General features: G+C 58.5%; 1 protein-coding gene across 3 annotated transcripts in view; it reads left to right on the forward strand.

Moving 5' to 3' along the window:
• Positions 1-23138, forward strand: part of CACNA1I (calcium voltage-gated channel subunit alpha1 I) — a 131809-nt gene that overhangs the window by 82706 nt on the left and 25965 nt on the right. For all 3 annotated transcript variants that reach the window (XM_055105365.2, XM_055105363.2, XM_055105364.2), the window contains exons 7-18: positions 494-809; positions 2421-2513; positions 6194-6506; positions 9126-9550; positions 17682-17833; positions 18461-18646; positions 18963-19080; positions 19227-19382; positions 19874-19967; positions 20638-20840; positions 21493-21963; positions 22304-22404. In XM_055105365.2, coding sequence (XP_054961340.1) covers positions 494-809; positions 2421-2513; positions 6194-6506; positions 9126-9550; positions 17682-17833; positions 18461-18646; positions 18963-19080; positions 19227-19382; positions 19874-19967; positions 20638-20840; positions 21493-21963; positions 22304-22404 — 2628 coding nt within the window. The remainder of the gene's footprint in view (positions 1-493; positions 810-2420; positions 2514-6193; positions 6507-9125; positions 9551-17681; positions 17834-18460; positions 18647-18962; positions 19081-19226; positions 19383-19873; positions 19968-20637; positions 20841-21492; positions 21964-22303; positions 22405-23138) is intronic.

Below are 23138 nucleotides of genomic sequence, written 5' to 3' on the forward strand. Positions count from 1 at the left end.
GTGAGACTCGGTCTAAAAAAGAAAAAAAAGAAACGAAGTCTAGAGAGAGGAAGTGATCAGCCCAGGATCACTTACATGGAAGTGGGTGGAGCAGATGGAGGATCTACCTGTCATCTGCTAGATCGGTAAAAGCCAGTGCTTGTTTACTGACCACCTGCTCTGTCTGTGCAAACCCAACAGTGTGTGTGGCCTGGGGATGCTGAGATGTCCAGACTCCCGGGGGAGTTGGGGGCATCTCCCCCAGGAGCCATAATGAAGGTGTGTGCAAGGCACAGTGAGGCTCCCCAGAGAAGGGGACCACAGTGGGCCAGTGGGGGTTTTCATGGCCATAACAGAGGTGGGGAAGGGTGACCAAGGCAGGGGAACAGCATGTGCCAAGGCCTGGAGGCAGTGACAAGGCCATCCTGCTATGCTGCATGGCCTCTCCCTTCCTGATCCTCCTGACAGTGACCCCTCCCCTTTCCCTCTTTTACCCACCCTCGCCTGTGGACAGACAAGGGGATGTGGCCTTGCCCCCATACTACCAGCCGGAGGAGGATGATGAGATGCCCTTCATCTGCTCCCTGTCGGGCGACAATGGGATAATGGGCTGCCATGAGATCCCCCCGCTCAAGGAGCAGGGCCGTGAGTGCTGCCTGTCCAAGGACGACGTCTACGACTTTGGGGCGGGGCGCCAGGACCTCAATGCCAGCGGCCTCTGTGTCAACTGGAACCGTTACTACAATGTGTGCCGCACGGGCAGCGCCAACCCCCACAAGGGTGCCATCAACTTTGACAACATCGGTTATGCTTGGATTGTCATCTTCCAGGTGAGGCCATTCAGGCCTGGCGCCAGCCTGGTCCTAGAGTGGGCAGCTCTGCCTGGTGGGCAGGGCTCTGTGCTAGGCATTTGCCAGCCCCCATCTCACTGAAACCTGCCCAGCTTGCTGGCAGAATAGGCATTATCATGCCCATTTTATAGACAGAGAACCCAAGGTTCAAAGAAAGGAAGCAAGCGAATTGACCACAGATGATGTGACTATTAAATGGCAAAAATAGGCTTTTACCCCAGCTCTGGGTGACCCCAAAGCCTGAGCTCTTTGCAGAGCCCCAGGCTGCCTTGGGCCCTATGGATCCCAGCAGGGAGGGCTGTTCAGAGAGGAGAGGCAGGATTCAAGCTCTGTTGGAGGGATTGGCTGACCAAGGCCAGGATCATGGGGTAGGAGGACATTCCTGGTGGGGACAGCCTGAGCAAAATTCTGGTACAGGGAGTGCCAAGTAGCTCATCTGGAGTCAGTAAAAAATGTGTCTCGCCTTGTCACCTAGTGCACATAATGCACACACATTCACAAAGCAGCACTAGCCTCATGGCGTGCAAAGGGCTTGTTGCGTGGCCCCACTGCACTGACTGTCAGCCTATACTCTGCAGAGGATGGGCTGGGATATGTGTAGGGAAAGAACTAGGGCAGTGGACCTTGGCCAGTATTGCTTGGCCTCTCTGTGCCTCAGTTTTCCCATCTTTAAAATGGGGTAATAGCCCCCCTCACCTTGGGTCATTGTTAAGAATAAAGCAGATGGCACGCTCAGGGCAGCCAGCCCTGTGTACAGAGTGCTGGGTAGAGGTTACCTTTCTGCTGTCCTCAGAAAGAAGGGGCAGGAGCAGACAGAGGGGGAGCTGAGAAGTCCCTGAGGGGGCAGCGGGAGGGCTGAACTCCGCTGCCTCCGCTGCCCTGCGCTGCCTCTGCTGCCCTGTGCTGCCCTCTGCTGCCCTGGGCACTTTGCCCTGGGGAGCATCAGGATCATTTGTTCAGAGATGCAGGGTGTGAGGTGACGGCAACAGCTGTGTTTTGGAACCCTCTGCCCAGGAGGGTGGGTGGCCGCTCAGGGGGTCCCACTCTGTGCATTTGCCAGAAGCCAACAAGGACCCAGGGTTTGTCTTTCTCAAGGCTGCTCCATCCCCCAGTCTGGGAAGGAGTTGGGGTGGGGTGGGGGGTGACAAAGTCACACCAGCCTCATTGCGGTGTGCACTCCCAGGCTCCACCGAGCTGCACCCCAGCTCTGCCAGGTGGGCTCCCCACATACAGAAGAAGCGGCTGAGACTCAAAGAGGGTGGGTGGCCCAGCTGATAAGCTGGAGCAGGGGCAGGCTCCCTGCTTTTCCAGCCCTCCCGCTGGTGTGGTAGACTGGAGGGACCAAAGTTCAAGTCCTGGCACCTCCCCTTCCTGGCTGTGTGACAGTGGGCAAGTGCCTTCCCCTCACTGAGCCTCAGTTTCCTCACCTGTATAATGTGATGTGCCTTGTCCAGCCCCTGTGAGACAGACTCGAGGCAGCATGTGTGATGCGTTCTGGCACACAGTGGGGCCTCTGTCTGGGGCACTGCCTGGGCTACAGGCTTTCTGATGGGCCAGTCCTCTCGGCTCTCTCTCCTCTGCGCACTGCAGGTGATCACTCTGGAAGGCTGGGTGGAGATCATGTACTACGTGATGGATGCTCACTCCTTCTACAACTTCATCTACTTCATCCTGCTTATCATAGTAAGTGTCAGGGAGCCTGGGCTCCTAGGTGTGCTCAGAACCCATGGACCAGGGGACCCGAGGAGGGAGGGTCTTTGGGAGTCCCTAGGGAGCCCCTCAGAGCCAGGACAGCCAGGATGAGGGAGCAGGAAGGGCTGTTTCTCAGCACCACCGGGCAGCAGGTGATTGAAGGGTCTCATCAGGGGCGGCTGTCGGGAGCATCCAACACCTTCGTTTGCTGTCATTTCTCATGTGTGGGCACTTACTTCCCCACCGATGCTCTGCTCCTGTTTCTCTGCCTCGTATCTCTGGGCTACATTCTTTGCATGACCTGAGTCCAAGGAGCAGCCTCAGACTGGAAGCTTCAGAAGGGCTCCAGCTCATTCCTGTTTTCCTGGACGGAGAAGACAAGATGCCCGGAGACTGAGCAGGGTTTGGAGGGAGGTCGCCTGATAGTGACCTGGTGGAGCTCCCTGGAATTCTCAGAGGGACTCCCATCTCTTGGGCAGCCCTGCCTTGTTGGGGTAACCTGGAGATGGAGGTGGGCTCACCCTCCTCTTCCTGGCCAGCCCCTCTTGCCTGCACCCCTATATGGTCTTCCCAGAGTGAGCTCATCCACCTCGTCATGCCTGACTGCAGCTTCAGCACAGCACAGTCCCCAAAATGTCAAGGTGATTCACTCCCAGGAGTCGCTGCTGAATCCCTGCTGCTGCGAGGTTGGGTTCTCTGGCTTCCTGGTGGTGGGAGAGGGCACGCTTGGCCCTCCAGGGCAGTGCCCCATCCTGGGCTGGCAGGACCTTGACCTGGGGCCCCAGAACAGACCAGCAGGTGACCTGAGACACCTGCTGTTGTCTAAGCTCCAGTGCTTTCTTGGGGAGGCTGGGGCCTTGAACCTATAGAAGATGCCCCAGGTAAAAGGAGAGGGGCCAGATTTTATTCAGCATTGCCATCCATGGCCTTGCATATTCACTCACCAGAACATTCAGGAAACCCACACTGCACCAGGCCCTGAGCCGAGTGCTAGGAACAGAGCAGTGAGTAAGGCCCACCCCCTGTCCTTGAGGAGCTCACAGTCTCGTGGGGAAGATGGGCTGACAGCAGTCTGACCATACAGCACCTTAGGTGCCATGATAGAAGGGAGCCCAGAGAAGGCTCCCGATCCAGCCTGGAGGAGGGATGGGGAGGTGGGAGGCTTCCTGGAGGAGGTGATGCCAGAATTGAGCCTTAAAGACTCAGGGAGGTGAGCAGGGAAAGAGCCTCTTGGGCAGGGGTGGCTCACAGAGCCCCTGAAGCTGGCCAGGATCCTGCAGTGTGGGAGCCACAAGCCCCTGGGGTTGCAAGAGGAGTCTCCAGTTCCCGGGAGGGGCTGGAGGATGCTCCATCTGCTCTCGCTGTGGGGTTAAGGGTGGCTAAGGGTACAGATGGGGTAAAGCACGATGCTCCCCGAGCTCATTGTGAAATGAGGGACAGTGACAGCACCTTGCTCCTGGGCTCTCAGGAGGGTTAGGTGAGACAGAGCCTGAAGCCTGCATGTCCTTGGCACACAGTGAGTGCTCAGTACATGTGCCCTGCTACTATTATTGCTGCTATTATTGGGTCTCAGGTGGCCCTGTCACAGGACGATGAGTGCTGGCGAGAGGCTGAAAGGGCTGAGTTTTTTCAGACACTGGGAAGGGTCCAGAGAGCAAAGTCAGGACAAATGCACTGCTATGTCACCTGCAGGGTCACCTCCTGTGAGGACCCTGAACCCCAGAAAGGTGAGGGGTCCTTGGCCTTCAAGCCCAGGCCCTAGTGCTCCTTCTTTAAATTTTCTTTCTTTCTTTTTTTTTTTTAATTTTAGAGACAAGGTCTGGCTCTGTTGCCCAGGCTGGAGTGCTGTGGTGCAATCATAGTTCGCTGCAGCCTTGATCTCCTGGGCTCAAGCGATCGTCCCCCCTCAGCTTCCTGAGTAGCTGGGACTATAGGCATGCACCACCATGCCTGGCTAATGTATAAATTTTTTTTTGAGACAGGGTCTTGCTGTGTTTGCCAGGCTGGTCTCAAACTCCTGGACTCAAGTGATCCTCCTGCCTTGGCTTCCCAAAGCACTGGGATTACAGGCATGAGCCGCAGCCCCCGGTCCCCAGTGCTTTTTTTTAAGACGGAGTCTTGCTCTTGTTGCCCAGCCTGGAGTGCAATGGCCTGATCTTGGCTCACTGCAACCTCTGCCTTCCGGGTTCAAGTGATTCTCCTACCTCAGCTTCCTGAGTAGCTGGGATTACAGGCATGCACCACCATGCCCGGCTAATTTTTGTATTTTTAGTAGAGACAGGATTTCACGATGTTGGCCAGGCTGGTCTCGAACTCCTGACTTCAAGTGATCCACCCACTTCAGCCTCCCAAAGTGCTGGGATTATAGGCATGAGCCACCGCACCTGGCTTCCTTCTGACTAAAAAAGTTCTTGGCTCATCAGGTTTGAGCCTCCTATTTTACAGATGGGGAAGTAGAGGCCAGGAGGGGATGGAGGCCCACCCGGGTCGCCCAGGGCAGCAGCTGCAGAGGCAGGGGCGGGTAGGAGCCTGACAAGCGTGTGGTCCCAGAGGGCAGGGCCCAGCTCTCTCTTCCTGTGACTCTCACACAGGCCTGGTGCAGGGCGGCTCCCCAGGAAGTGCTTGTGGACAAGGTGACTGAGACAAGGATGGGATGCCATCTTCTTACCCGAGAGGCAGGGGATTTTCCCAGAGTCCTCTGGGCCAGCAACCCTCCCAGACTCTAGCTCCTCAATCATCATTGATGAGGCTGCAGCCGTGGAAGACCTCCTGGTGGGCACCTCCAAGGGGGATGAAAGCTATCTGCTCAGGCTGGCCGGCAGCCAAGTTCACTCTCAGGCTCAGCAAATGCTGGGGAGGGGGCTGCGCCCTGAAAGCCTGGAAACTGGAGAGGAGCCCCACTCGTGGAGCCCTCGGGCCACAAGGAGATGGGATCCCCAGTGCCAACCAGGGAAGCCTCTCCCCCTTCATTTCATGCAAGCACAGATAAAGCCACATGAAAACCCCAAGGCAGCTTCTCTTTTCTTATCTGGGGTCCCAACTGAGGCCAGATTCTGGTCAGAGAGAAGGCAGGGCTGGGCAAGACTCAGGGCCTGGGAAGCCCACGACGGGCTGTGGCCTCCCTCTCTGGGCTCAGTGCAGATGTCCCAGGCGGATGGGGGCTAGGCCAGGGCCTAGGGGTCTGAGGGGAGCTGGGCTTTGAAGCAGATTCCAGTCGGGCCCAGGGAGCTGCCTGGGCCGTCGCCTTCTCCTGGAGCGAGGCCTCAGCGATCTTTTCCTGTCCCCATCTGTGTCTGTGCCTGTGTCTCTCTGGGCCCCTCCACCTCCCCTGCCCTTCTCTTTCCCTGTCTCCACTCGTCCCCTGCATCTCCCCTCCCTTGCGTCTGTCTTTTCTGAGCCCGTCTTACTCTCTTTGTCATCGCGTCTCTGTACCTCACTGTCTCTTTCTACCTGCCCTTGCTCTGGCCTCTGTGTCTCCGGTTGGTCCCTGCCCCTCCTCCTTGCTTCATTTCTGCCTCTGTACCGCCATCTCCATCTCCATCTCCCCATCTCCCTCTGCCTCCCTCTCCCCATGTCTCCCTGCTGTCCCCACTCCATGACTCTGCCTCTCTCACCCTTCTGTCCCCTCCATCCCTGTCCCTGTCCCTGTCCTCTCCTCCCGTTGGTCACAGGTGGGCTCCTTCTTCATGATCAACCTGTGCCTCGTTGTCATAGCGACCCAGTTCTCGGAGACCAAGCAACGGGAGCACCGGCTGATGCTGGAGCAGCGGCAGCGCTACCTGTCCTCCAGCACGGTGGCCAGCTACGCCGAGCCTGGCGACTGCTATGAGGAGATCTTCCAGTATGTCTGCCACATCCTGCGCAAGGCCAAGCGCCGCGCCCTGGGCCTCTACCAGGCCCTGCAGAGCCGGCGCCAGGCCCTGGGCCCGGAGGCCCCGGCCCCCGCCAAACCTGGGCCCCACGCCAAGGAGCCCCGGCACTACCGTAAGTGGCCCTGCGTCCGACGTGGCACTCAGGCACTGCGTGCCAAGTGTCGCTCCTTTCCAGCACGTCCAGCAGGCCCAGCAGCCTCCAAATTCCAGGTCTTCACTTCATGCTCAAGTGTTTCCTTCACAGCCCCCAGGGAGCTCTGTCCCCACCTCTGCCTGCCCTCTCCTGGCACCTGTCAGAGCCTGTTCTGGGCTGGGCCTGGGACTGAGGGAACTCAGCCTTTGCCCTGAAGGAATTCGATCCCTGTGTGTATGTGGAGATAGCAGATCTGCCTCGGTAGCCACACTTGAGAGGAATGAATAAGTGTCTCTCCTCAGTCTCGGAAAGCTAAAATTCTTCCCCCCCCCCACTGCAGCCACATCACTCACTTCTCTGGGTTCCTGCTGCTGTCCCCTGCTTTCCAGCACACCCGAGCAATGACCCTGGGTGCCTGGCACAAAGGGGCTGTGGGCCTGCCCCTCAAAGCTGTGGCATGTTGGGGACTCATGCCACCCTGTGCTCTGTGCTTGCCATGGGGCTGTGAGAGTTACACTTTTGTTTTTTGTTGTTAAGACAGGGTCACCCAGGGAGTACAGTGACACAAACACAGCTTACTGCAACCTCAAACTCCTAGGTTTAAGCCATCCTCCTGCCTCAGCCTTCGGAGTAGCTGGGACTACAGGCATGCACCACCATGCCCGGCTAATTTTTTAATTTTTTTTTTTTTTTGTAAAGACGGGTCTCCCTATGTTGCCCAGGCTGGTCTCAGACTCCTGGGCTCACGTGATCCTCCCGCCTTGGCCTCCCAAAGTGCTGGGATTATAGGCATGAGCCACCGCCCCTGGCCAAGGTTATGCTTTTAGGCTTGGAAGGGGCTGCCCTGTTGGTTGCCTCATCTGTTCCAGGAAACGGTCCTGAGAAGGGAGAAGATAGTAATATTATCTCCACTTTTCAGATGGGAAGACTAAGGGTCAGGGAGATGAAGGGAGACATCTCGGAAGCTGGCATTGCCAGACTTTGCATGGGCCTGCCTCCCCTGGAAATGATCACTCGGGAAGAGGCAAGCCAGGGCCACAGGAGGTGGGCCCTGCCCCCAGCCCCAATACCACTTCTCCCAGTTGGTACTGAGAAGGAAGTCAGCAGGCATGGGGACGGCGCTTGAGCAGCCGCGACCCTCTGCAGGCCTGTCTCCCTCTATAAAGTGAGGACAGGGGCCCCCAGCACGTGGCCGTCAGCGGCGGGAGTCAGCCACCCCAGGCCCTGCTCTGGAAAGCCCTGTCCTTCCAGCTCTCACAGTCTGGGAATCGATTCTTGGGAGGCAAGCAGAAGAATGCACGCTCAGAGCTGCCGCCCACCCGTCCTCGGGTGCCAGCCATCCAGGCGTAGGCTCGGAGGAGGCCCCAGGTGGCCCGTGGGCAGGCCCGGCACGCGGACACAGGAGCTGGGGCCGGGCAAGGCTGGCACTGGTGTTGCTGGAGGACGTGGGGGAGAAGTGTTCACTCCAACGGGCTTCCTGCGGCCGCCCAGCCCCCTCTCCTGGCACTCTTTCCCCCTTGCCCCTGGGCCTCCCCTCTGCCCTGGAAAACGAGAGTTGGCTGTCGCCCCATGTCCAGGTGGGAGCAGTGAGCGGGCGCTGGGAAGGGCTTTGGGCCTGTCCTCCGGGGTGAGATGGGACTGACCCCTGGGTTCCTGGCTGCCCGCCCTGGCTCCAGAGGTGTGAATGAGCCAGGGGTGCTTATTCAGGGCTTGGGAGGCATCTGGAGGCAAGTGTGGAAATGAAGGGTAGGCGTGACATGCTTTTCTTTCCCTTTCATGTTACTTTTTTGGCTTACACAAGCAAAATGTGTTTATTCTAGGAATATATAGGAAAACACAAAGAAGGCATTAAACCAAGCAGAGAGAGGCCTCTCTGACACCTCTTTGAGATGGTTCACAGATCACAGAACTCAGTCCAGGGCCAGCCCAGGCATCTCCTGTGATTCCGGGGCAGCAAAGGGATGAAGTTCCCTCTTCCCAGGGGCCCTTCCTGCCCGCTGCCCCCACCTCCACCCCTTGCGTGGAGGGAAGTCCCAGGGGCTTCTGGAGTGAGGGTCTGCCCCTGCCCCAGGGCTCCATGCCTCCTCCCCTCCCTGGGAAGCAAACCTCACCCCTTCCCCACTCCCCACCTGCTGTATAGGCAGGAGACTTGAGAACACCAAGGCCACCATGGCCTTCTCTGACGGGGGCTGCCCCCACATTGGCCTGACTCTTTCAGAATCACATCTAGTTCCCAAGCTGCACGACTGGGGCTCTGGGTCTGTTCCATGCTGACCCAGGGCCTAGGCCAGGAGGGATGGCCGGTCAGCACGGATGCGCGCCCTGCACCGTGCTGGGCCCATCATGTGCCTTAAGGGAGAGAATCCTCCTACAGCCTGCATGGTGGGCGTTCCTGCCCCAACTTCTACAACAGGGACAGACAAAGCTCAAAGAGCTGCAGCCGCTTCCCCAGGCACCCCCGACCGCCTTTCCAGGCTGGGTCGGCTGGTTCCAGGCAGACCTGTGGGCCTGGGAGCCAAGCGCACTCAGGGATGTGTCCCAGGGTGGATTGGGCCTGGTGTGGGCAACGACTCTATGCCCCTCTCATTTGCTTTTCAGAGTTGTGCCCGCAACATAGCCCCCTGGATGCGACGCCCCACACCCTGGTGCAGCCCATCCCCGCCACGCTGGCCTCCGATCCCGCCAGCTGCCCTTGCTGCCAGCATGAGGCCGGCCGGCGGCCCTCGGGCCTGGGCAGCACCGACTCGGGCCAGGAAGGCTCGGGCTCCGGGAGCTCCGCTGGTGGTGAGGACGAGGCGGATGGGGACGGGGCCCGGAGCAGCGAGGACGGAGCCTCCTCAGAACTGGGGAAGGAGGAGGAGGAGGAGGAGCAGGCGGATGGGGCGGTCTGGCTGTGCGGGGATGTGTGGCGGGAGACGCGAGCCAAGCTGCGCGGCATCGTGGACAGCAAGTACTTCAACCGGGGCATCATGATGGCCATCCTGGTCAACACTGTCAGCATGGGCATCGAGCACCATGAGCAGGCCAGTGCAGCGCAGCCGGGCCGGGCCTGCGGGGGAGGTGTGAGGGCCCCAGGACCCTGCCCAGGCCTGGGCAGCCCCATCCATCTGCCTGGGTTTGTGTGTCTGTCCACCTAGAAGTGCCGGGCTGAGCTGGGTCCAGTTCATCCATGTGGCCTTACTGCCCAGCCAGGGCCGAGCTCAGAGGAAGGAAGGGCTTGGGTGTCTGCTGAATGAATGATGAGTGAACGAGTGAAGCTGGCTAGGACTGGGCCTCTCCGGGGCTCTTTTCCTCCTAAGCTGCTTAGCCTGGATACCAAGACAACCACAGCGCATCCCCTGCCAGCCCCTGCAAATCTGACTTCTATTCACCTCTCCACCTGAGCCCTTCTGTTTTCTTCTTTAAAAAAAAAAAAAAATTTAAAAAACAGATAGAGTCAGAGTTTTGCTCTGCTGCCCAGGCTGGAGTGCAGTGGCACGATCAAGCGATCCTCCCTCTTCAGCCTCCCAAGTAGCTGGGACTACAGGGAGGTGCCACCAAGCCTGGCCACCTGGGCCCTTCTGTCCATTTGCCCCCAAACAGCTGGGGTGATTCTTCCAGAGGGCCAGTCTTGTTGGGCTCTTCCCTGCCTCAAAACTTCTGTTGCTCCTCATTGCCCTCAGGACAAAATCCAGACCTTTGCATGACCCTCAAGGCCCCTTGTCTCTGTCACAACGTCCCTTCACCAGGCCAGGGTGTCCTGTCCCATCCAGTGACTCCACCCCATACAGCCCCATGGCGCTGAGGGCGAGTGGCCCTGTGGTTGTCCTATGTGTCCTCTCTGCATGTCCCTCCTGTGGGCTGGGAGCAGGGAGGACAGGAGGAGTGGGCGCTGAGCTGAACAGTGTGCTCCAGGCCCCTGGGCCATCACAGGGCTGGTGGGCCCCAGGGGGACAGTACATAGGGGAGGGGACAGCTTCTGGGAGGTGGTGGGAGCTGGGGGAGGATGTGTGTGTGAGGAGAGCAGGGCCTCTGTGGGGACACGGGAGGGAGGGGCAGTGGGGTTAGCAAGGATGCCTCAGTCCACAGGCCCCACCTGGGGTTGACAGCCTGGGTGGCAGGTCTGGTCCTGCCCCATTTGGAAAAACACCATTTTCTGGCTCCTGCCATCCACCAGCCCCTGGATGGGGTGACTCCCTGAACCCACTCCCCAGCTCTGCGAAGGTTCCCACCTAGCAGCTGGTGACCCTGAGGCCCAACGGCGGGGAAGTCACTGGCCCGAGGTCCCGCCGCCAGCTGGGGGCCAGGTTCAAACCAACTTCTTTCTGTGGCACGACTGACGCCCCGGGAGGGCTTGGGATTTTGACATTCTGTTTGCTTCCCTGCGGCCCTCCTTCTGCGGAGGCCCTGCATGCCGCACCCCATGGGGCCGCACACGCACCTCCCTCTTCGTTAGCTCACCAAGCACAGGCTCCATTCAATTTACTTAAATGGGGCTCCCGGGGCTGCCGTGACACTCTGTTCAGAGCTGCTCATTTGCCAGCCATTCCAGCTTAATTAAAAAGGTCTCTGGGGAGGGCTAGCGAGAGGGCTCTCTGCAGGGGGAAAGCTGGTGAGACAGGGCCCCCAGGACCCCCTTGCTTAGAGTTCAGCCTCTGGTCAGTGCCTGACCCAGGCCTGCAGGGGAGCAGCATTCCTGCAGAAAGCCCCACAGGGAATGAGTGCTGTGGGGCTCGCTCCAGTCTCCAAGTGGGGCAGCATCGAGGGGGCCTGCACAGCCCTGCTACCCTCGAGCCCCGGCACTGTCCTTGCCAGGGGCTTGCTGGAGCCAGCTGGTGAGGGCCAATTTCCAAACACTCAGGAATTTTGCAAGCCAGTGATGAAAGAGTTGGGAGCTTGAAATTGGCCATGGAGGGAGTATTTACACCATGGAAATTGGCAGATGTTACACATCAGGGCTGTTTGCAGAGGGCTCTTTGCCAGGGTCCAGCTGGTCCCTGCCTTTTCACCCACCCCATCCATGTCAACACCACGGCCAGGGCAGGTCCAGCCTCAGGCCAGGCCATGGTCCCTGCCCAAGCCTCCTCAGGATCTGCCTCTCCCTCCTTCTGTCACATCTGTCTGATCAAGCTTTCCAACCTCGCATCTGGTGGAGCCTTTGTTTTTTTGAGATGGAGTCTCACTCTGTCGTCCAGGCTGGAGTGCATTGGTGTGATCTGGGCTCACTGCAACCTCCCCCTCCCAGGTTCAAGCAATTCTCCAGGCGTGTGCCACCACTCCCAGCTAATTTTTAGTAGAGACGGGGTTTCGCCATGTTGGCCAGGCTGGTCTTGAACTCCTGACCTCAGGTGATCTGCCTGTCTCAGCCTCCCAAAGTGCTGGGATTACAGGCATGAGCCACCGCGCCCAGCCAGGTGGAGCCTCTTCTGGGAGCAGCAGGCTTCACGTGGCTTCCTGACCAGGCTAAGAGATGAGAGAGGCTGTTCCCACTGTGCGTCTCCTGCCTGGTCACAGGGCCCACCTGATTTCCTCATCTACTAAGCAGATGTCTTTCCCTCACAGGGACAGGCCACCATTTACTAAGCACCTACTGCAGGCCAGGCCCTGTGCCAGCATGGTGCCAGTGAGTCCAGCCACCCTCAAGGCAGGTATTACTACCTCGCCCCTCTCGTACCCTTGGAAGGCCACTGCTCAGAAAGCAAATAGATCACATAACGTTTGGGTTTCAATCCTGGTTCTGGCCTGGCTTGGTGGCTCATGCCTGTAATCCCAGCACTTTGGGAGGTTGTGGCGAGAGGATCACTTGAGCCCAGCAGTTCAAGACCAGCCTGGGCAACAGAGTGGGACCCCGTCTCTGCAAAAAATAAACAAATTAGCCAAGTGTGGTGGTACATGTCTGTAGTCCCAGCTTCTCAGGAGGCTGAGGTGGGAGGTTTGCTTGAACCCAGGAATTTGAGGCTGCAGTGATTGGTGATTGTGCCACTGTATTCCAGCCTGGACAAACAGAGCAAGACCCTGTGTCAAAACAAACAAAAAATTCCAAATCAGCCAAACAAACCAATCCTGGTTCTGCTATTGACTGGCAGGGTGGCCCGGAGTGCATCACTTGGCTTCCTCACCTGGCACCCCCCATCTGTAAATGGGTACACAGATCCCCCCACACGGTGGCTAAGAGGGCTGACTGAATTGAGAACCTGGCGCTTAGTAGGTGCTCACTGATGAGTCACTGCTTCAGAGTCTTGTCTGAGCCTCATACCACCACCCCTGGGTGCATTTACCATCCTCTGTCTGGAGCCTCAAAAAATTAAAGTAAGAGGGGGAGGATGAGTCTCTGAAATGTCCTTTATAAAGCAGCTCCAGTGGCAGCCATGGTCTCCTGGGCTCTGCGCAGGGCCTGACTATGGGCCCGCTGGTATTTTTGCTCCGCTCGCTCGGCTCCCAGACACTGCTCTGCGGGAAATGATCCGCCCCCATGTTTATTTTGAGCAGCCCTGTCTGAGGTGGCGCTCGCAGAGAGAGGTGGCCCAGGGCTTCCAAGGGGGGTGCAGGGAGAGAAGGAGAGGAGGGTGAGGGTGGGTGAACTCCCTCAGCCCTTCTCCTGCAGGGGAGGCAGCATGGGGGGCCTTGCCCCATACCCCATCCTGGCTGGCAGGGAGCTCTGTGACACTGAGGGGCAGGAGGCGAGGGTGTGACATCTGTGAAGTGGGGCAGAGTGACCTCAGGCCTGGTCACAGGGTGCTCGAATGACAGGTTAGATTGCAGTTGCTCAAGCCTTTAGGGTGACCACTGCTGCTGAAATCTTGGGGGCATTACCCAGAGAACAGCTTGCTCATCCAGGTTCCTCATGGCAGCAGATGCTGTTTCTTGCAGGGCCTGGCCTAGAAGGAGGGGATGGGTGAGGTAGGGTGTAGGCCAGGCAGGGGCCTGTGTGTGACTCACGAAGTGGTGAAATGGGGCTGAAATTCCCACCCCCTGGGTAGCCCAGGCTGTGTGACAGGCAGGTGGGACAGGTCAGCTGGGGTGGCCAGGCTTCTCCAGGGAGGCCTGATTCCTTCATCATCACCGCCATCATTGCATCACAGCTCTTCCTGGTGTGATCCTCTGGCAGTCTTGTGGGGCAGGCTGGGGGAGCATCTAATCACCACCAGGCAGATGGGGAAACTGAGGCTCAGTGAAGTAGATGGCTTGCCCAAGGTGCCAGGGTGAGCAGCGACAGAGCCGGGCTCCCGGAGATTGAGGTCAGCTGTGGACAGTTGAACTGGAGGAAGGCATTGCTCCTAGGAGCAGTGTCTGTTCAGCTTCTCTCTCCTGCACACACCCATGCAGGCCCTGACTCCTCCTGAGCTGGGCAGGGCTGCCCTGCAGCCTCATCATGTCCTGGAGCTGGAGGCTAACCACCAAGTTGGAGAACAAAAAACAGAGGGTTGGGGTGCATGGGCAGCAAGGCAGGGTGCGGGGAGCCTCCTGGGTAGGGGTGACCCCAGGCCAGGGCATAGTTACTGGCCCCAGCTCCCAGAGGACTGCATTCAAGGCCTCTGAATCAGTGGCTGGATCAAAGCTGGCTTTATTCTTCCTTCAGCAGCCCCTGACGTGTCAAGTCACTGCCAATCCAGGTCTGGGGTGACTCTGGGAAGTGAAGAATGGGGTGGCTTAGTGGCTGACATTCCAGCTCTATAGGGGCCCAAGGGAGAGAAACACCAACATGGACAGCAGTAATGGAAGGCTTCCTGGAGGTGATGGCACTGGGGACGGATCCCGAAGGATGACTAGGAGTTCATCAGCGAGACAGAGGGACAGGGACCAGGAGCATAGGTATCCCCCAAAAGGACCCTGAGTCCTCAAGAAGGATGTGTACAAGGGGCAGGGCAGACAGTGCAGGAGGCCAGGAGGGCTGTTCATTCAGGAGGACCTTGGAGCTGGTTTTATCCTTAGGGCAATGGGGAGCCCGGAAAGGCTTGCAAGCAAATGACACATTTGTGCTGAACTGGGGCCTCATCAGAAAAGTGGGGCAGGTGAAGGCACCTGGGCCATGGAGGTGGGGATGTGGCCAGAGGGAGAAGACCTAGGTTTGAGATCTGACTTCAACACAGCCTGGCCATGACCCTGGGCAGTCAGTTCTCTTTGAGTCTCAGGCTCCCTGTCTGTAAAATGGTGATAATACAGGGCTTGAGATTGAGAGGAGATAATGCATGGGGCGTGCTCAGCACACCCAGCCCATGGGAGGGGCCTAATCAACACTAGCTGCCATTATTATGATGGGGATGGTGCTGGGCTGGAGGGCTTCCCGGGGGGCCAGCTGACCTCTGCACACCCTTATCTACCCCTACAGAAATGGCAGAGGCTGGGCAGCCTGGTGTCACCCAAACCCGCATCAGGCAGGGACTTGCAGGCTCCCACTGCTGCCCCCTACCTCCTGCCTCTGGCTGAACTTGGTGTTTTCAGCCCTTCAGCATGTCTGCCTTCACTGGGTGGTCTTTGCCACCTCCAGCGAGCTTTCTGCCATCTGTCTGTCTGTCCTGCTGTCTGTCTGCCTGCTCTTTTTGTGTCTCTTTCTGGCCGTATCTATGGTTCCCATGGTGTCACTGCTTCGTTGTCCTGGTCCTTCTTCACATCCGTGTCCCTGCTTTCCTCTCTCCGTGTCTCCATCTCTCCATGCCCCACCTTTGCCCCTCACTCCCTTGTCTCTATCTGTCTGTCTGTCTGTCTCTGCCCATCTCCACCCCTCCCTCTCCATGTCCCCTCCTCCTTGGGCTCCCACTTGCTGTGTCTATATTCGTCTGTGTGTCTCTGTCCCGGAGAAATGCTTTCATGAGTGATGGATGGTCCATTAGAAAAAGATTAACAGGTGTGCTGAATGGAGGAACATCTGTTGTGAGGGAGGAGGAGGCGCGGGGTGACCTTTTGGATGGCAGTGGCTCCCCGCATCCCTGGTAGGAGTGTGTGCGTGGCGCGCGCGGCTGGAGCCAGCTGATCATCATCACGGAGTGTCAGCGCCTACAGCTTTCATCTCCGCGGACATCGCTTACTGGGCTGGCAAATTGCTGGCTCTGAGCAGCATCTGGACCCTGGCTCAGTCCTCCCCACCGAGGGTCCCTCTCAGGGTCCTACTCCTCTTTTGGGACGACTTCTTGAGTCAGATGTAATTACAGATGGAAATGGGCCTTCTCCTTTCATCTGGGCTTGAGAGGAGCTGGCAGTTTTATTAGCTTTCCCAGGCATCAGGCTGGAAGCTGGCGCTTGGGTTGTTATTTTTTTTTTCCATCCTCCTTTTAACCCACATGGAGTCGGAGTCAGGTCCTTGCGGCTCCCCGTTGCTGATGGAGGGGCTCCTGCTCTCGGTCCTCTGCTCTCCCACCTCCCAGCCAGCTGGGTCCTCCACCTGCACACCCTTCTCTGCTCCCTGGCGCCAGCTCTCTCTTAGCTTTTAGGTCTCTGCTGAGATGTCGCTGCCTCCTGACCCCACTAGCACCGCTCCCCTAGCCACCCCCCACTTTCCTGGTGTCAGCACACACTGGCTTGGTTTGTTAACTTGGTTTACTGGGCTTTGGCCCCAGAGCACGAGCTTCTCAAAGGCAGGGACGGTGCCCTGACTCCCTCACCACCGCCCACCCTGGTAGCTCGAGCCCAGCACATCATGTCATTCAAATTTGTGGTAGCCATGCAGGAATGAATGAATGAATGAATGAATGAATGAATTTGGCTGCAGTCCCCATGTGGTGTAACGGGAGAGCAGTTTGGAGTCCAGCTTGGTTTAGTGCCCTGCCTTTGCCCTGCCACATCCTTGCTGGGTGGCTCTGAACAAGTCATTCTCCCTCCCAGTTTACCTAGCCTCAGTCTCCTCATCTGTAAAACGGAGAGGCTAACTTGTGTTGGGCGTCAAATCAGGTCTCAACGACAGTGCTTCCTTTCTCTGTGATTCAGGCAGGGATGACCTGGCACCACAGTGAGCACACACCAGACACTTCAGCAGTCCCAGGGGAGCCGTGGCAGGGAGAGAAGGGGCTGGGCCTCGTAGGAGCCTTAGAGGAGAGGCTTGGATGAATTGGTTCCTCACTCGACCCCGTGGTTTTATGGATAAGGAAACTAAACTCCAGAGGAGGGGGGAAGCAACTTTCCCAGGACCACACAGCCACTTAATGTCCAGACCAAACCCGGACCCCTCCAACTTCCCCCACTGCCCCCAGTCGTGGCCTCTAGTGTGGCCTGCTTTGAACACTGGGGTTCTTTGAACAATGCCATTTGCAGGATATCAGTTAAAAACCAGGGGTAAACAGCTCTGGGAGCAGAGGGAGGCTCCACAGCTGTTGGGGGAGGGAGCTAGTCTCCCTCTGACCAACTAGTGGCTTTGGGCAGGTCCTCTAACCTCCCTGGGTCTGAATGTCCTCCTCCGAGAGCTGCTGGGTGTGCTAAGAGCCACCACGGGTGCTCTGTGTGCAGGACTGTGCCTGGCATGCAGCAGGTACATTGTGTCCACCCTCCTTTCATGGGGCACGATGTCCCCAGCCACCCTTGGTCCTGAGACGGCCATTGCTGGGAAGGGGAGAGAAAAGTTCTGCATGGGCGGGGGTTAAGGGCAGGAGTCTTGGAGCCAGGCTGCCTGGGTTCAAATCCTGGCCACACCACTTGTTAGCTCTGTGGCCTCAGGCAAGGGACTGGCGTCCTGTGAACCCGTGTCCTTGCCTGCCTGCAGATGGGTTCTTGTGAGGGGCTAAGTGAAGTGATGGCTGTAAAATGCAGAGAACGGTTCCTGGCACGTGGTAAGTGCTCACTAAATGGGTTAGTGACGTCTAGCGACGCCTGTCCTGCTTTCCTGTCTTGCTCTGCATCTTTAGCCGTGTGACCTCAGGCTGGCCTCCAAGCCTCTTTTTCCTCATCCGTAAAATGGGTATCAGAACACTTCCCTGGTAGTGCGCTACAAGGCTTATTTCCAAATTTGTGGAAGGTCAGCGCTGTGGGGTCCCCCAACCCTCACCATCTCAGCAGACCTCTCAGGACCCCGAGGTAGCAGAGTTGAGAGGGGCCCTCGGGGCCTTGTGCATGGGGCAGTGGGGAGACGGAGGTGTGGTGAGGACACCGACCTGCCAGGGTCACACAGCCAGGGTGGGTGTCCAGAGGGGATCCACAGCTGCCCTCTGGCCTGACCGGGTCTCCATTCCCCACCCCAATGCCCCACAGCCTGAGGAGCTGACCAACATCCTGGAGATCTGCAATGTGGTCTTCACCAGCATGTTTGCCTTGGAGATGATCCTGAAGCTGGCTGCGTTTGGGCTCTTCGACTACCTGCGTAACCCCTACAACATCTTCGACAGCATCATTGTCATCATCAGGTACCCCTCCCCCAACCCACCCGGCAGCAGAGTGCCTCGGGGGGAGATTTACTGCAAAGGCCCCAGCCAGTATATAAAGGACATAAGATGGCTGTGGAAACCCGTTGCACTGAAACAATTATCGAAATAGTCAAACATTTGTGATTTAGCAACATATTTCTGTAAAGTTAAACAGCATGATCTAGCAGCGCGTCTGTGACTGCTATCATTCCGAGGAAGGGATGGGCATAAATAATATTGGGAAACAACTGCATCGGCTGTCACGTGACGTGAAGACACCAGTTACTTTGATTGCCACAAAGCCATAGGTACTGCTAATTCTCTGTGGCTTCCTGTTTACATTCATAACCAAAAGACACGTTAAATCTCAAAAAGAGGACAGCGACATCCATGGACCTCCGGATTCTAGCCAGAGACTTCTTGTGGGGGTGGTGGTGGTCCATGGACTCCAGGTGAAGAGCCCCTGATTAGCTCGTGGCGTGGAGCAGCATCCAACATATTTGTCGGATGGATGGGTGAATGGAAGCTCTGTCTCTCTGTTTTCCCTTCTCCCTCTGTCTTCCTCTCCCCCTGGCCTCCTACTGCTGCCTCCTACCTGTACCCTGGGCCTGCCCTGCGGGACCGCAGCATCTGGGAGATCGTGGGGCAGGCGGACGGTGGGCTGTCGGTGCTGCGGACCTTCCGGCTGCTGCGCGTGCTGAAACTGGTGCGCTTCATGCCTGCCCTGCGGCGCCAGCTCGTGGTGCTCATGAAGACCATGGACAACGTGGCCACCTTCTGCATGCTGCTCATGCTCTTCATCTTCATCTTCAGGTGAGCCTGCCCCGCTGGGGGCCATACCTCAGCACCTGCTGGGGCTGTGGGCAGGAGCCTGGGGGATGTGGTCCACTGTGCTTCTCTGGACAAAGCCACCTGGACCTGGGTGTGAAGCCTGACACTGTCCCTCAGTCCCCTGTGGCTTTCAGCAAGCATGACCCCCTAAGCCTCAGTGTTCACCTCTGTAAAATGGGACCAACGCTGCCCCGCCTCCCTCTGCCCTGCATTTTACTGAGTTGACTGAGAATGAAACAAGGTGAGTGGGCAGTTTGGTGCATGTGAGTCCGATGAGCCTCTTCCATCCTTTCCCCAGCATCCTTGGGATGCATATTTTTGGCTGCAAGTTCAGCCTCCGCACGGACACTGGAGACACGGTGCCTGACAGGAAGAACTTCGACTCCTTGCTGTGGGCCATCGTCACTGTGTTCCAGGTGAGTGGCCGCTGTGTGTTCATGTTTGCTGGGGAAGCGATGGGACAGTAGGCCTGGGAGGGGCGGGGCTGACAACTCCCATGCCTCCTTGTAGAGCCTAGCCCTGGACTAGGGGTACCCCAGGGCTAACTGTGTCTCCCCAACAGATCCTCACCCAGGAGGACTGGAACGTCGTTCTCTACAATGGCATGGCCTCCACTTCTCCCTGGGCCTCCCTCTACTTTGTCGCCCTCATGACCTTCGGCAACTATGTGCTCTTCAACCTGCTGGTGGCCATCCTGGTGGAGGGCTTCCAGGCGGAGGTGACTGAGGTCTTGGCAGAGGAAGCACCCCCACAGGGCCTGCGAAAGACTGGGCGAGGGAGAGGTGGCCTGGATGGGGGAGGGCTGCAATTCAAACTTCTAGCAGGCAACCTATCCCTAAAGGAGGGGGTTGCTGATGAGGTGGTGAGCTCTTCATCATAGGAAGCATGCAAATGGAGACTGCGTCTGCCATCCCTGCTCCCCCCCAGGGATGTAGGACTAGGCTTCTCCATCTCTGAGATTCAAAATCCCCCAAGATTAGGGACTCTGGGCCCTGCTCCCTCCGTTCTCTGAGGCTCTGGGGATACTTGCAGTCAGGCAGATGTAGGGTTGTGACCTAGGTTCTTGTTAGCATCTCATTTCCCTTTTCCAAACCTCAGTTTTCCCATTTGTAAAATGGCGGTGGAAACACCCATACAAAAATTCTAGAGGGAGCTGGGAAGGGAGGAGCTGGACTGACCTGCATTCTAACGTGACGGATGCTCTCCCAGGGTGACGCCAATCGCTCCTACTCGGACGAGGACCAGAGCTCATCCAACATAGAGGAGTTTGATAAGCTCCAGGAAGGCCTGGACAGCAGCGGAGGTAAACAGGCCCTCGCTTGTCACCTAGAGAGCCCAGAGCCTTCTCCACAGATCCAGGTGGGCAGAGGGTACAGCGTCTGACTTCCCCTCAAGCCCAGGCTCAGGGACTGCTACTTATCTATGGTTTGTTGTTTACGTTCATAATTGGAAAAAATGTGAAATCTCAAAAAGAGGTCAGTGACATCCATGGACCCCTGGGATTCTAGGCACAGGGTTAGCCGCAGCCCACTGCATCCCTCCACATACCAGGGCCCCTTGGTTAGAGCCTTGGGGCCTTAGGTCAAGGTGTAGGTTCTGGTCCTGCCTGGCACTACTGGGCATCTTGGAACAAGCATCCCCCAACCCTAGCCCAGTGTCTTTCTCGGTAACCAGGGCGGACAGTCCCTGCCTTGTTTCCCATAGTGGGCATGGGAGTGAGGTGTCAGGCTGGTTCTGAGCACAGAAGGCAAGGGGTCCACACATATCTAAATAAAGCTAAGAGCCCTGCAGGTGGGGCGAAGGGGAGGCACTGTGATGGGGTGCAACCAGGAAGACTTCCTGGTAGAGGAAGCCTCCTCAGAAAAGCTCTCCATTTCTGCTCCTTCCTTGTTTGTCTGTCTCGTGGCTCCCTTGCTGTTGTTCTGTCCTGTCTGCCATCTGTCCCTCCCTCTGTCTCCATCTCACTCCTCCAGATCCCAAGCTCTGCCCAATCCCCATGACCCCCAATGGGCACCTGGACCCCAGTCTCCCACTGGTTGGGCACCTAGGTCCTGCTGGGGCTGCGGGACCTGCCCCCCGACTCTCACTGCAGCCGGACCCCATGCTGGTGGCCCTGGGCTCCCGAAAGAGCAGCGTCATGTCTCTAGGGAGGATGAGCTATGACCAGCGCTCCCTGGTGAGTCCTTGTGGGGAGCTCTGGACGGGTGCTTGCTGCTGGGGTGTGTGTGGAGGGGCCCTGAAGAGAGGTACCTGCCAGTCTAGCCTCAGACTCTGGTGCCCAGCCAAAGTCAGGCAGGGGCCATGTCTGTTGCATTCCTGGGTGCCCAGTGCCAGAGTGGGACCGGGCAATAAGGAACGAATGAAGGCCTAGTGCCAGTGGGGTCTGGTGCAGAGAATTGGATTTTCATCTCAGCAGCAATGTGTAGGGTAAAAAGAGCTGGGCTTTGGAGTCAGGCAGACTGCAGCTTGAATCCACCTTCTGCCACTTCCAAACTGTGACCAGGAGCAAATTACTGCCCTTCTCTGAGCCTCAGTTTCCTTACCTGCAAAATGGGAAGATGGCCCTAACTTGCTGTACCTTCCTCAAGGGAAGTGAGGTGGCAGGAGGGGATGTAACCTCTGGGTGGATGTGCCCCCATGTCCCTGTGGATGTGGATGGAGTGAGGTGGGACAGGGAGAGGAGCTCTAGGGTCAAGCCCATTCCATCACCCGCTGGCCAGGTGGGTGGTCTTAGAGCCACAGCGGGGGTGCAGGCTGCCTTTGGGCACCTGGTGCCCCAGCCGTGGGTGTGCCTGTGGGGCGCTGACCCGAACGGGAACTCCTTCCAGTCCAGCTCCCGGAGCTCCTACTATGGGCCATGGGGCCGCAGCGCGGCCTGGGCTAGCCGTCGCTCCAGCTGGAACAGCCTCAAGCACAAGCCGCCGTCGGCGGAGCATGAGTCCCTGCTCTCTGCGGAGCGCGGCGGCGGCGCCCGGGTCTGCGAGGTTGCCACGGACGAGGGGCCGCCGCGGGCCGCACCCCTGCACGCCCCGCACGCCCACCACGTTCATCACGGGCCCCATCTGGCGCACCGCCACCGCCACCACCGCCGGACGCTGTCCCTCGACAACAGGGACTCGGTGGACCTGGCCGAGCTGGTGCCCGCGGTGGGCGCCCACCCCCGGGCTGCCTGGAGGGCGGCAGGCCCGGCCCCCGGGCATGAGGACTGCAATGGCAGGATGCCCAGCATCGCCAAGGACGTCTTCACCAAGATGGGCGACCGCGGGGATCGCGGGGAGGATGAGGAGGAAATCGACTACGTGAGTGGGGGCGGGGCCGAAGGGGACCTGGTGCGGTGGGATAGGACAGAAGCGGGTGCGGCCCCAGGAGGCGGGGCCCGAGCGGGCGGGCCCACGGGGGGCGTGGCCGGGGCGTGGCCGGAGCGGCTAGGGCTTCAGGTGTGAGGCAGGAGGGGCGGGGCCAGAACTGCCCACACCTGAGCTGGGCCGGCTCCTGGGAGAGAAGCCCTCCCTGGCTGCCCCCGGGGGGCAGAGAGTTCGGAGATGACCCTGCGACCCCAGTTGGCGCGATGGCCGCATGGGCGGAGACCGGCAACCCTGCGCATCGCTGACCGCCGGCGCTCCGTCCTCCTCTTGCTAGACCCTGTGCTTCCGCGTCCGCAAGATGATCGACGTCTATAAGCCCGACTGGTGCGAGGTCCGCGAAGACTGGTCTGTCTACCTCTTCTCTCCCGAGAACAGGTGGGCGGGGCCAGGCCTGGGGTGAGGGTTAGAGTAGGGGTGACGTGGGAGGGACGGATCTCTGCCAAGCCAGGCAAGGCCATTGGTGGCGCTCTCCCAGACCACAGCGGACCCTCCCGGCCCAGAGGTGGGGGTCTCCAGGGGAGAGTGCAGCCTCCTGAGGGCTGCTGGGTGAAGATGGATTTGGGGAGTGGGATTGGCTGGAGGAGGTCAGGGAAGAGTCTCAGCCTTGGCTTCCAAGATCCCTGGGGAGCAGGCGTCCCTCTGGGGCTAGGCGAGAACTTTAGGCAAGACGGATGTTGGTGGCCAGGCTCTCCTGGGCTCTCCTCTAGTCTAGGCCATCCCTGTGCTGGGCACCAGGTTGAACCATTCTCAAGTAGCCTGTATGGCTTGCATCTGAGGGGACATCAGAAGGCTTCCTGGAGGAGGAGGCCTTTGTGCTGGGCTCTGGAGGCAGGTGGCATTCCAGTAGGCACATCAGGGGCTGTGAAGAGGAGGAGTCTGGTGCAGGGGCAGGGAGCAGCCTGAGGGAAGGCCTGGGGCAGAAGCAGAGGGTACTAGGCAGCGTGGTATCCTCCTGACAGGCTCAGGGATCTGGGCTGGGTAAGCCTCGAGTGCCAGGGAAAGGTGGGTGACCTCGTGGTGTGGGTGTATGGTCAGAGGAGGCAGCGCCAGGTGGGCACCCTGAGCAGGTGTAGAGTCGGCACCTGGCCAGAGGAGAGGATAGGGGTTGC

This window comes from Pan paniscus, chromosome 23 (genome assembly GCF_029289425.2).
Source record: "Pan paniscus chromosome 23, NHGRI_mPanPan1-v2.0_pri, whole genome shotgun sequence".
NCBI lineage: Eukaryota > Metazoa > Chordata > Mammalia > Primates > Hominidae > Pan > Pan paniscus.